General features: G+C 45.4%; 1 protein-coding gene across 1 annotated transcript in view; it reads right to left on the bottom strand.

Moving 5' to 3' along the window:
- MED13 (mediator complex subunit 13) overlaps nucleotides 1-12,884 on the bottom strand; it is a 59,498-nt gene that overhangs the window by 11,784 nt on the left and 34,830 nt on the right. The window contains exons 9-18 of the mRNA XM_066563221.1: nucleotides 11,415-12,098; nucleotides 8,719-8,935; nucleotides 7,811-7,895; nucleotides 7,361-7,482; nucleotides 6,124-6,214; nucleotides 5,732-5,946; nucleotides 5,125-5,321; nucleotides 3,030-3,946; nucleotides 1,467-1,634; nucleotides 160-383 (exon numbers count right to left, since the gene is read on the bottom strand). Coding sequence (XP_066419318.1) covers nucleotides 160-383; nucleotides 1,467-1,634; nucleotides 3,030-3,946; nucleotides 5,125-5,321; nucleotides 5,732-5,946; nucleotides 6,124-6,214; nucleotides 7,361-7,482; nucleotides 7,811-7,895; nucleotides 8,719-8,935; nucleotides 11,415-12,098 — 2,920 coding nt within the window. The remainder of the gene's footprint in view (nucleotides 1-159; nucleotides 384-1,466; nucleotides 1,635-3,029; nucleotides 3,947-5,124; nucleotides 5,322-5,731; nucleotides 5,947-6,123; nucleotides 6,215-7,360; nucleotides 7,483-7,810; nucleotides 7,896-8,718; nucleotides 8,936-11,414; nucleotides 12,099-12,884) is intronic.

The raw sequence follows: 12,884 nt of genomic DNA, 5'->3' as shown, positions 1-12,884 counted from the left end.
AAGTGCCCATTCCTAAAATCCCCCCGAGCAGCTTCCCCAGATACCATTCCGAGCAGGCGTCGCTATCAGCCCCGACAAGCCTGATAAGTCCTTATGAGCACGTATTAGAAACAGCCTTTCCCAAATCCATTTCACTGCAAACTGCCACAAATCCTGTACCTCGTATATTGCAGTCAGATCCCTAAAGAAGCTTTTGGCTCCGTTGAGCAGGGCCTCGTTCTCCGGGCACACCACGACGTAAGCGACGTCTCGCTGGGAGCCGTAGGGCTCCAGCATCAGCCTCTCCCAGTAGGGCAATGCAAACGGAGACAGCACCAGGAAATCGTAATCGTATCCCAACAAAAATGTTGGGATTGGCAGTGGTTCTGGGGACTCGTCAGTTCCTGGAAAAGCAAGGCATGTTTTTAAGCAGAAAGCTTAAAATTAACTTCAAGGAAACATGAATAGAACGGCCTCTGGTGTTCCCAGCATCTCACAGGAAGGAGCACTGGCTGTCAATGGAATAGTTCTCATTTTACAGATCCAAAGTGCAGGATCCAACCCTCTGCAAAAAACCCATCAGCTGACTGTTTTTATTTGAAATATCTCAGGGCCTCAGGAAGAAGTTCCACAGTGTTTTATATTTCCATCAGCACACAGGCAATCAGGAACAGTTCTGCACTGTCCAGGAAGCCTTTTCCCACAGAGCCAAAGCAATCAGGGACTGACGACAGGGGAAAAAATGTAAATATTCTAAGCAGATGGGTAAAGGGCCAGAGAAGGAAACAAACTTAAGAACATGTAAATGTATAATTGCCATGTTCTAAATATAGCTACAAAAGATCTGCTGGTGAAAGGTCACTCTCGTAACACACAGTGGTAAATCAATCTCATATGCTAATGAAGTCATTAAATTGTGAGTGCACAAAATTCACCTTCTACCTGTAAATGCATCACATGTTGGCCACTCCAAACATTTATCAGAGACAAGACACTGAGTAAGCCTGGATCTTGAGCACAGTTCTGACAGTACTGAGCAATAAAGCACACTGTCTCAAGCATTTCAAAATGAGTATTTTTAACTCCCTATGTTTAGAGTAATTAAAATGGGGTGAATTGAAAAACTTTGAGTATAAAACCCGAGCAGTTACTCTGTCTTTAACACCAAACCCATCTTTGCAATTTCAGTCCCTCACTGGGTGAAGTGTCAGGTGTATACAAACAGTGCAACTGAAGCTGTAAATTTTAAATGCACATCTTTAATTCATTGCCTGTTTTAAGGAATATAAATATTTTCTCTTTTTCTGAAGAAAAGAATTCTCCTCTGTCTAATAAGCTCTCGTTGGTTTAAAGAAAGGTCAAGTGCTGTTCAGAATTCCAACAGGCTGAGCAGCCGCGGTTTGTGTGGATGGAGCAGGGGAAGGAGGTTGGGAAGGAAGGAGGGAAGGAAGGAGGCTGCAGGGAGCAGGATTCCGTGGAGCCCTTACCATAGGAGCCTCTCCCAGCCATTTTGTGGAACTGCTGCCAGGTGAGGGGGCCCTGCACGCCCCAGGACCGCACCGTCCGCTTCTTCTGGATGGCGTCCTGCAGCACGGGCTGCAGCGAGAGCAGCATGCGCAGGATGTCCTGGGAGCACTGCATGCTCACATCCACCACTGCAGGGACACAAAGGGGGTCAGGGCAGCTGCACCAACAGCAGCCAGCAGCACAAAGCACCTCCACTGCCAACATCTCTTCTAAAAAACACCTGCAGGCACCCAGAGGCTGGGATATAGAGAAAGGCGAGCACAGGCGATTTACAGTTCTCCCTCCTCCCCTGACAAAACACACAGATGGATTTTTTTCTTAATTTTGTTTTTTCCTCTAGAGTTTTTGCCATTGAAAGGCTCCCGTCTTATGAGTTAAGCTAAGGGAAAACACCCTAAAATAAAAACCAAACAAACAAAAACAACCCAAAAAGCCCCAAAAAAGTTGTAGAAGCCTGGAACTCCTGGATTGCCCTTCCCAAATAAGGCGGATTTGGAGGCTGCCACCCAGTGCTCATTTCAGAGAAGTCAAGGGAAGCCTCGAGCAGACTCAGCCCATTTCATCCAGAGCCACCACTGGGCCATTTCAGGTACAAGGCTTTAGAATGAAAAGCTGACACAAAATTTGGCATGGCTACTATTTCCAAGTCCTTTCTTTTAAAGTATCTTTACATCTTTTTATCCCAAACATCAGTCACAGTAACACAGAGTCTTCTCCTGTGTGCCTGAAAACATCAATATATTTACAGTCTGGGCTTTCCAAGTTAATCCCCCAGCAAGGCACAGGAACCTGGCTGTGTTCTCCCAGGATTCCTCCTCATCTTCACTTACAGCTATGAACTGCAGCTACCTGTAATTCATAATTTTATCTTTCATCCTAACCCTGTTAAGAGTTGCCACTTGAAAATTCTATTAGAGAACAGTAAGCAAATACACACAATGAAGGTATTCCAGGAGACACTGCATCATTAGTCAGGCCCTCGAAGGAAAAATCCAAGGATTTCTGGCACACTCAACACACAGTGAAGGCTACAATAATGCTTTTTTTGCCACATGTGCCATTAACCTACTGCCCCCCTCTCCTCCCTAAAGAAGGGGGGAAGGCAACTGAATCAGAGCTGTTGTTTAATTCTGCCACAGTGGCCTTGACAATAGGGTCACCACTCAAACCCTTCCTACAGGCATCAATCATTCCAGAGCCGCTGGAGAGCCACTCACCAAAAGCTCTTTACAGGATAAACCCGGTGAAGTGTTGTGGACACTGACAGCGGTCTCATGCTACACTTCAGATATGTATTGGCAATTTACAACTGGGAGCAGCCAAGGCCTTACTGTGCTTGGTGACCAGCACAGGACATGGAAGGGCTGGGCATTCTGAACACCATCAACCAGAAGTCTGTACGAGCACACAGGTGGCAAAAACAGCATTCAAAATCCACAAAGGAAAACCACAAAAAAAGATCCTTCAAAAACAAAACCCCAAACAGGTGGACAAGTAGAAAATAAACTGTTTTCAATATTTACCATTTCTTTTTGACCAGTGGTGCAAGCAAGTAGTTTTCACAAGTGCTTCATCAACTTTCCCTCCTGACATATTGTCCATGAACTGCCGTCCATGTTCCAAGGCTAAGTAGCAGTCATTGCAACAATCCCTTTCTTCTACACGTACCAGGTTGCTGACAGCACCAACTTTGGCCACGGAGTCTTGGTCTGCTGCTCCAAAGGGTGAGAACAGGTTGGTGCATTGATCCTGCAGCAACAGTATCAAGTCATCGGGCAGCTTCTCAGGCTCTTTCAGCCCTCCACTGCCGTGTTCAATGGAAGTAGCTCTGAGAGCCTCAAAGCGTTTTTCTGCTTCTTTGCCGCACTCCGTGTTTCGCCCCAGAATATCCAACTCATCTTCAAGAAACAGCCCGGAACTGTTGCCAAATTTTCTATTCATAACAGCACTGAAACCACAGGTACACCTATACTGGGCCTCTTGTGTTGGATCAGGAATGTAAACTCCAACGTCAGCACCTTTGATGTTCATATTGCAAACACAAATGCAGCAGCTGTCGAAGTTGCAGTCTTTGAAGAGGTTCATGACGGACTCGGAGAGGATGAGGTTCACGTACAGGCTGTGTGCCTCGGGGATGGAAGGCACCGTCGCGGGCTCCACCGAGTTCAGGGGCCGGCACGTGGAGGGCGTGGAGGCCGGCGAGTACAAATCCGAGTTCTCGTATTTCACCGAGCCCTGGGCGCTCGCGGGCCCGCCGGCTCCGCGGGGCGTGCGGGGAGTCCTTGGCGTCCTGGGAGTTGGGAAGCGAGGGGTGGAAGGAGAGGGGAGGATTCCAGCCCCACCGTTGCTGGGAGGGGCGCTGCTCGGGGGCATCCCAAACGGAGTGTGCGTCTGGGGCGTGTAGGCAGGGCCGTACTCCTGGTCCATGGCGCTCCCATCGCTGACGGCAGCCGCAAGAGAAGGAGAGGCTTTAAGTACACAACATCGCACTGGGTTTGAAGTTTAAGACTCAGATTTCTAAAGAAGGACCTTCCTAATTAATATTTGCTTTTTTTAAGCTAGTCTTTCATAATCCACAGTAAGATTTTCATTCCCTAAGGAACTTCAAGAGCGTTTGTTCTAAATGACTTTGCAGGACTCCCACTGACAGCACCATTAAAGAATCTCTCCCTGCCTCCTTTCGTCTTTTCCTCTGCACAAAGCTCCCAGGAAACAAGTGTGGTCAGAATAAATTATAAATTCTGCGGTTGTATGGAGTCTAAAGGACACCTTTTTCATTCATGTTTTATTTACATGTTGTGTTGACACACACTAAGAAAATAGACCAGGTCTATTGACAGCAGACTCAGCTGAATCCATGAGGAAAGTATCACCTGGAAAGGTTTAACATTTTCTTTCCTAAGCACCTGAGTATCTCCAAAAACTTGTAAGGCTAATGAGACCTGGAAACATATTGCTAATGAGTAACAGAAGCAACATCAGTATTTGATCCAAGATTAATATTCATATAATCTTATCAAGAAATCCATAACACCTCCTTGCTGCCTAACCCATTTTTACCAGCTACTAATGCAGAAGAGAAAAAGAAAGAAATCTTTTCCTCGAGAAGAGCCGGCAGCAAGACCATCCCTACCAAATGCAGGGCACAGAAATGTCCCCTGCAGTTCTGCTGTGACCAGGCCCAGTCACACAGCACAGGAAATGTTTTCCTACTCCCAGCACAGCTGAGTTTACTGCTACTTAAGAAAATAATTTAAGAAACAGCAGCACCACCTACTAAGCCCTTCCAGCACTGACTACACCACCGCAAAAACAAAGTCCCAAGTTTACATTTATCTTGATTGTTACCATCTTCATTACTTATTAAACCTGGACTTGCACCATTAAGCTTCCCCAAGAAACCTTTAAAGGAGACAACAAATAAAATGTATGTACAGTTAAGAAGCTCTTTGAGAAGAGTCTCCTGCAGTAGGTTTAGCCAGAAGGACGTTTTTAAAGGCTCTTGTCGGTTGTATAAACACAGAGTATATACAAATATTCCCATTACTGATTGACAAAATAAATATTTAGGGGTGGCAGAGTGAGCACATCACAAAGCTGAGGCCCCCAGGGTCGTACCCATCTTTGATGAAAGGCATGGCAGGGCCTGGAGGAAGCAGATCCAGCTTCCCCACAGCCCAGCTCTGGCGGTAAATGCACTCCTCGGGCAGCTTGATGGGAGGAAGACACTGGCTGGGAAGAGTCTTCAGTGGTGCAAACATGGAACATCCCACTAAAGCTTGACAGTTCTCAGGTTTATAAACATAAGAATAATCCTGGAAGGCAGACATGGGAAAGCATTAGTGTGTAAATTAGATCACTGCAGTAATTAAATGATTCTCAAAAAACAGGACCGAGTTCAAGCAGCAGTTCCTTAACCCAAAATCCTGACACAGCTGCAAGGGAAAGCTGAGATGTGTACACACAATGTTCACAATACAGCAAAACAAACCTCAGTGAACTGCAGTGACTGAAAGGCATTTCTGCAGCTCACTAATGCCTACTCAGGTTTTACTCTCTCTTAAGTGGTAAAACACTACATACTACAAAGAACATTACCTCCCCCAAAATAACGCAGGACAAGTTCCAGATTGTACTGAATTTCCCCCCATTCCTATTCAGATTTAAGTAATGAACTGGTCAATAATCATCACCAGCATTGATCAGGGCTGTCAGCACCACCTACCTTGATTTCAGCAGGTTTGGGGCTGCAGAAACCCTCATCCACTTCGATTCTGAACTGAGCCCCCACAGTAGAGCTATTCCCTTCCAGCACTGTTCCTCCAAGTGTAGTGTCCATGCTGCCATACTCCTTATTGTTCATGTTCATTGGAGAAAACCCCATAATATGTTGTTCCAGTGAAGGGGGAGTTGGATACATTTTATGGAGATCTGCAGTGCCTAATTTCAGATCAGAAGCAAACTTTAGAGCATGAAAACTTTCTGAAGTGTTTCCCAAATCTCAAAATTTTGCAAAGCAAATGAAGGGTACATTTCCAAATTGCCACAACATATTAGACTCAAATGTTTACAGCTAGCATTCTCTTTAGGCAAAAAGAAAACACAAATAAATCTTACTTATGCATGACAGTGGGTCTAGATTTCCTGCTTTTGCCTCTTTGCAGTTGGATTTGTCATCAGTGCCGTTCACTGTTCGTTTGGATCCAGGCTAAGAAAGAAGCATTTCAGACATAAACACATGTTCATGTTTCCTGCTAACAGGAAATCTCACCTGCACATACAAAGCTGAAACATTGTTTAATATTTAGAAAAATTAAAATAGCTCAGAAGCCTAAAGTTGGGCTTACGCTTGTTCTTAATTCTTGGAACCCAGAGAACCTCTCCCAACAGGTCACAATGTTATTGAAGAGAAAAACCAGTTACAAAATAACCCTCATCCTGTTAGCAGACAGTAAAAGAAGCTAAATTAGGGCTGCCCACAGTCTACCAGAACAAACCACAACACTCCCAGAGCCATATTAACATCACTGGTGTTACCACAGGAACGGAAAAGACAAACACAAATCCTGCAACAAGAAATACAGGGAAAAACAGCTGTCAAAAGTAAAAGAATAAGAGATCTTTTACCATCTCTAAACAGTTCAGATGTCTACAGAATGTGAGTGTCCATGTTTAAGAGCAAACACAATTCCTTTCCATACTGATGACCTTTGATGGCTGTTAAGATCCTTCAGCCCTTACTCAGCTCCAGCTCCCATTCAAGTTCATGGGCATTTTGTCTGGGTAAGGGGATTTAGGATTAAACGTGGAGCAATGCACAGTTCAGAAAAGACAACTGATTCTAAATAGTATTGAAATAGAAACTAGAAGGATAATGGATTCAGAGCCATCAGACTGCAAGAGAAACTGTTCCAAGATAATAGCTGCTGCAGACAAGCAGCTTATTTGGCAGAATGTCCAGTGTTTAAATGCCTTTCTCTTTCAGAAGGTGCTGTTTGGTTTCAATATTACCTTGATGAAGCAGTTAAGCAGAGCCCAGAGCACAGGAAAAGAACACCCTAGGACCTGCTGAATCTGTACAAGTCAAACTAAAGGTATGTTCAGGCAGCACACACTGTGGGGATTGTAAGGAAGCAAGATCAAAAGGTTGTTTGCATCAAAAATCTGCCTGCATGAGTCAAGCAGAGCAGTCAGTTTGCCACCGAGGGGCCACAGCTCTTGTTTGTGTGAATGTTCTGCAACCTCTCCTTCAAACACCACCAAAAAAATCAAACCCCAAACCACAGAAGGACAAGAGCTGTTCCTTGCTGGCTTTTTAGCTGGCACCTGCCAGGACTTTTTGCACATCACTTACTGTGAGTTCATCTTCATCAGAATTGAAGAGATTGTCCAGGTCAGTGTAGGACACCACCAGGTCTGTCTCGTGGAACAGGCTGGTGGAGGCCGTGCGGGCGTGGGCAGCCAAGCGCTGGGCGTCTGTGGGGAGAGCACAGCACAGGCACAACTCTGCCACTGCCTCTGCATGAAAAACATCACTGCAGAGCCTGCCCACAGCTGGGGGAAGGGAGCCCAGGGGAGATGGCCTGGCTTCATCTCATCCAGCTTACACGGAGGGGAGGGCCCTTCCAGTTTAGATTTTACAGCCAACATTTGTTTGCAAGGTGCAACAAAGAAATGTTCCAAGCAGACTGAAGGGAAATACAAACTATAAACCACAGAACTGAGAAGCCTATTAGAATCTATTGACTATTCAAGACATCATTAATATAACACAAGACAGAGAGGGAAAAAAAAGCCTCTTTACCTTGCTTGACAGAAGGACTAAACAGAGACATTGCATCCTCTCCTTCATGGGATAGAACTGTAACACTGGATGTCCCATCCTCAGCCTGTTAAAACAGGAGAGAAAAGTTTGCTTAAATTAATGAGTGGGGTGGGAGGTATTTGATGTCCCCGTGAGGATTCTGTCCCTGGAGCAGGATCAGGTTCTCAATACCCTGGGAGCTCAGCAGGGGCAGGCTGGGGCTGCTGCTGGCTCAGGGGGAGCAGAGCTGGGGCTGCCACCACTGGGCTTGTCCTGGGGATAACCTTACAAAGCAAGTTGTGGATTCTTGCTGCAACACCTTAAGGAAAAACCCTTGCTATCAGATGCTACACATTAACTGTACCAGCTCCTGAATGGAATGCATCCACACCCAACTAATTCTAAGAAGCAAATTTATTTCATAGACAAGCCCCCAGTGCAGTTATATTTTCTCCTTTTCTGCAGGTGCCCTTCTGCTTGAAGTACAAGTCTCATGTAGCTGCACTAATGCACAAAAAAAGAATAAAAATTGCAATTCACTGGCCAGGGAGCGAGTCAGGGCTCACCTCACCTACCCCCAGACCTTTCCACTGATGAACAATGGCCTTGTCCCTCCTCTCTCCCCAGGCACCTGCCAGCACCTATTTCCACAGGGAGGCCACTGAGCCAGACTGATCCAGCAGCCTTTTCCTCATAAGCCCTGATGCAATGGCACCACCAGTGGGCCAAAAAACAATTTAGGTGTCGTTAGAGACATGCTGCTTAATTTCATTGATCATTTCTGCTGGAATATGATTTGTTTTTTAATTTGCTTCTAAATACACAAAGAAGGGTTTCAATTCTATCCCGTGCCTAAGGCAATTTGGTTTAATCTCATCACTGATTTGTAGCCTCACTCCTTTACTCACCTTGTGTTTCTTCCCCACTTCCCTCTCCATGTTCTGCCTGTCCTTTTTACTGTCAGGAAATAGGAATTCCACGTCTCCATCCACAAAGGCATAAGGATCAATTTCAGGTTCCTGGTCAGCTTCCGTTGCTACAGCTGTTAAATATTGGTTTTTACTCTGATACTGTTGCACCAGTTCATCTGAAACCTTCAAAGGTTTCCTACATTGCACCATTAATCTGAACAGAAGAAAAATAAAAATCACAAAATCATTTATTTAGCATTTATTACACAGAATTATTTCTGCTATCACACAGCCTTAACAAGAACAACCTCATCTTTCCACTTCCTTTCTTCACAGCCCAGCTTCAGAAAACTTTTGGGGATGAAGATTAAATCATTACTCATTTAATATCACCTCCTTCCACACATCAGATCCAGCTGTGTGATTCATCCTCCCCTCTCTCCTCAAGCACTGTCAATTCACATAAAGATTAGTAATTTATCCCAGGTCATGGCTGTCATTTGTTATAAGGCACAAATGGATTCAACTCTCCACATCCACTAAAAGAAACTCACCAGGCTAAAGAATCACTCCCTGCATTCCCCAGAAAAGCCCAAGCAATAATCACAAGTAAAGCACACAAATGCCCCTGTGCTCAGGAGCCATTTATAGCACTCAGATCAATACAAATGAAGCTTGCAGCACACCAGTAACTAATTTACTAATGAGAAAATTCTAACCACATTTGCCTTTATCAGCATTTTTCTTTTGTTAACATTCTGAGCCAAAACTGGAGCTGGTAAGTACACAGAAATTCAGGTTTTCTTTCAGGAGTATTGGTTTCACAAATGTGGCATTGCACCAGGAAAAAAAAAGACATTGGCAAGGAAAAAACTGTTCTGATTATGAGCTGTGCCCCTGAACCAGCTTTATTTTCTGTACCCCAACATACAGAAGGAACCAGGTAATGAAGGTGTTCCCTCAAACAGATGAGAAGCCCCTGCACATTCCTCTCAACTATAAAAAGTTTGACTTTGTCAAAGACACTTCCTAGAAATAAACTGTCCCAAAAAACATCTCCCAGCCAACAACAATGGCAAATCCATCCATGCTGCTCCTCCATGCTCAGTAAATCTGTTTCTAAATCCTGCAAAAATTGCAATCAGGAAAGGAAAAAAAAAGGCAGAAGAAGAGATGGAAATTACTTTCTAGGAATGGGGAATTAACACCTCTGCTGTATTTTTGACCAGCAGAGAGGAAGAGCAGTTTACAGCCAGATATCCCAGGGGAAAAGACTGGTTTTGGTAAGTTGTCAAATCAAACTAGGAAAGACCATGTCTTGAAGAGACAAAAGGAAACATCTTTCCTTATCTACTTGGCTGAAGTGATTCCAAGGCAAAGAAAAAAAGCACTAAAAAATCCTATATGTGCACATCTTGAAAGAGCCTCCTAAACAGTGACCACAAAGAACGTGCAGAGCTGGGTGTGAGCACAGAGCAACAGCTACACCACATTTACTCCTCCTCCAGCCTTCCCAGCCATTCCAGTGCTGCCACCAGTGGCTCCCCACTGCCAGCAACGGGACAAAAACCAGCTCCAGGCTTCTGTCCTGTGAGCAGCTGCTCTGCCACCCCAAATTCAGCATCCCAGATCCTACAATAAAACCCAAAGCTCTCAATAATTTGATGCTGATCACAGTAAAAGTCGCCTTTCACCGGAATAAGAAAATTTGGCCCAAAAATAATGGCCAGAAGTGCCTGGATAGAGGCAGCTCTGGGTGCAGCCCTGAGTTCCTCGATGCCAGCCCCGAGCCCAGGTTTGTCACCTCTCCTGCACAGCCAGCCCTGCTGAGCTGTGCTGCTGTGAACAGCCCTGTCAGCACCTGCTGTCCCTTCAGCAGTGTCCCCACGGGGAGGTGTGGTGGACCAGGGGTGACAGGGACAGTTCCCTGCTCACACAGCAGCACAGGGACATGGCCCAAGGGCCAAGCTTCTGCTTCTGGGCTTTTGTTCTTGTGGGTTGGGGATTTGGTGCTGGTGATCTTCACTGGGGAGTTTAACTGGTAAAACAAATTCACCTTGGCTCATTCTGCAGTAAAACAGAGTTCAAAGTTTTAACACTAAAACCACCAGAGTTTGATTTCCTCCAGTGGTCCTAAGCTCCAGAATTTATTCAGACTTAAAACAGTATCCAAAGTGACCAATTCCTTTATCCCAATGGAAACAAGCAGCAGAGCAGAATATTTTACAAGCTGGGGCTTGTAACATCAGTTCTTCTAAGTGAAGACAGGAGCAGAAATGAGAGAAGAAACTTTAACAGGATCTCTGCAGCTGAGACCATCCATATTTTTCTTCAAATAATGAAGAAATCAAATATTGAAGTGGAAAAAGTTATTTCTTTTTTTTGGGAGAGGATGGGGGAAGGAAGGAACTTAAGTCCCTAAGAGGCATCATTTGGCTGCAGATTAATTTTATAGTATAAAAATAAATATCCTTGCTGTCAGCTAAATCAGAACTAAAATGAGAAAAAGCTGGAAAGTCTTGCTACAGATCTGACTGGGCTTTGTCCTCCCATTTCACAAGGATTAACTTCTTGTACCCAGAGTAGTGCTCACACCCTCAGCTTTTCTGCTTCTTCTCCTGAGAACCTCCTGCCTCTGGCCTTCCTGTTCCCTCACTGCTCGTGCTGCTCCCCCAGGATCGAGCACCACTTACTCTGTGACTGATGTGACATTTTCCTGTCCAGCAGGTATTACTGGATCATCTCTCAACTTATCATTTGGGAGCTGGGGCGGTAAGAACTCCACATCCTTTTTCTTTGGAACTTTATAATACTTCCAAGTTGTGTCAGCTTCCTCCTCCTCCAGGTTGACGGCAGTGCCCACATACACGGTGGGCTCGATGACCTCGGGGAAGGCGGCGGGGAAGGGCTGGGACAGCCCATCCAGCCTGTCCTCCATCGCTTTCGTGGGCACCAAGGGCTCTGGAGTTGGCATCTGGTAGAAATGTTGGCTCTGGGGCGTGGAGGGGGCTTTGGGCACCCCCTCGTCGGCGCCGTCGCAGGGGTGGGGGCTGAGCGGGGGCGGCTGCGGGGAGTTCCCCAGCTCGGCCCCGTGCAGCGGCGGCGCCTTCGCGCCCTCGGCACTTCGGATGGCGGCGAACCTCACTTGGCTGTCGGGGGCAGCCATCACCAGCCTCTGACTCGCTGACTCTGCCTCCATGGCAACATCATCGCTGATAGATACACGATGATGAAAAGGAGTCAAAGGGCGTTTCTGTGGCTTATCCCCTTTGTCTTGCTTCTCATTTGTCTTGTGCTTCGGAGCCGCCGGCTGCTGGGGGCCCACAGGTGGGGCCTGCCCCTGTTGACCTGAATTTCTTGGTTTGAGATTTTTGTGCCTGCAGAATTAATACAGGGGAAAAGACTCCACATTAATCTTTCAAATATGTCTGTGGTGTTCTTTTTCACTAGATAAGAACCTGCTTCTAGGCCATTAAACAGCCTGTGAGAGACAGCTGAAACCAAAACTGTTCCAAAGTGAAGCTGCCCCTTCTTTCTGACCACAATTTGAGTGACTTGAGCAGCACTGTATGATTTTAGAATACCATTTTAAAAATTGTTACATGTGCCCTATGAGCCAAACACACAAATAATCCTCAGAATTAAGACAGCATTTTATAACTGCTTTAGCAGAAATAGATTGTCACATGAATACCTCATCATTTATAACTTGTGCCAGCACTGATGAATCAGTAGAACAGTGTAAGAATTAGTGAATGGCTTCTGGAATTCAAACACTGGTACCAGCCAAGAGAGCTGCCCAAGCCTCACTGGGTTAAGGACTGCAAAATTAACACCAAGAACCAAGAAGCCAAGCTCACTCCTACTAAAGCTATTTCCAAGCTATTACAAGGCTTTTGTAGCTGCTTACTTACAAATTTAGCAAGTGTGGGAAAAAGAAAAACACGGTGTCTCAACTGCATTAATACAGCTGGGTCTGTTCAGCGTAAATGCTCTTGAGCTTAAACATTTCATCTGCAAGTTCAAGATGCCAACTTTCAGGATCATCTGACAGAATGAGGCCCATGAATGCTGAAGTGTAGAGTGAAATGTTTATGATTAAGCCATTGAACTGCAGGTACATGCTCAGTGCCTGGGAGTTCTTTGCCACTCTTCCATTAGCA

The sequence above is a fragment of the Molothrus aeneus genome, chromosome 20, assembly GCF_037042795.1.
Source record: "Molothrus aeneus isolate 106 chromosome 20, BPBGC_Maene_1.0, whole genome shotgun sequence".
In the NCBI taxonomy this organism is placed as follows: Eukaryota; Metazoa; Chordata; class Aves; order Passeriformes; family Icteridae; genus Molothrus; species Molothrus aeneus.
Note: the sequence above shows the minus strand (reverse complement) of the source record. Positions and strands in the feature narration are given on the sequence as shown.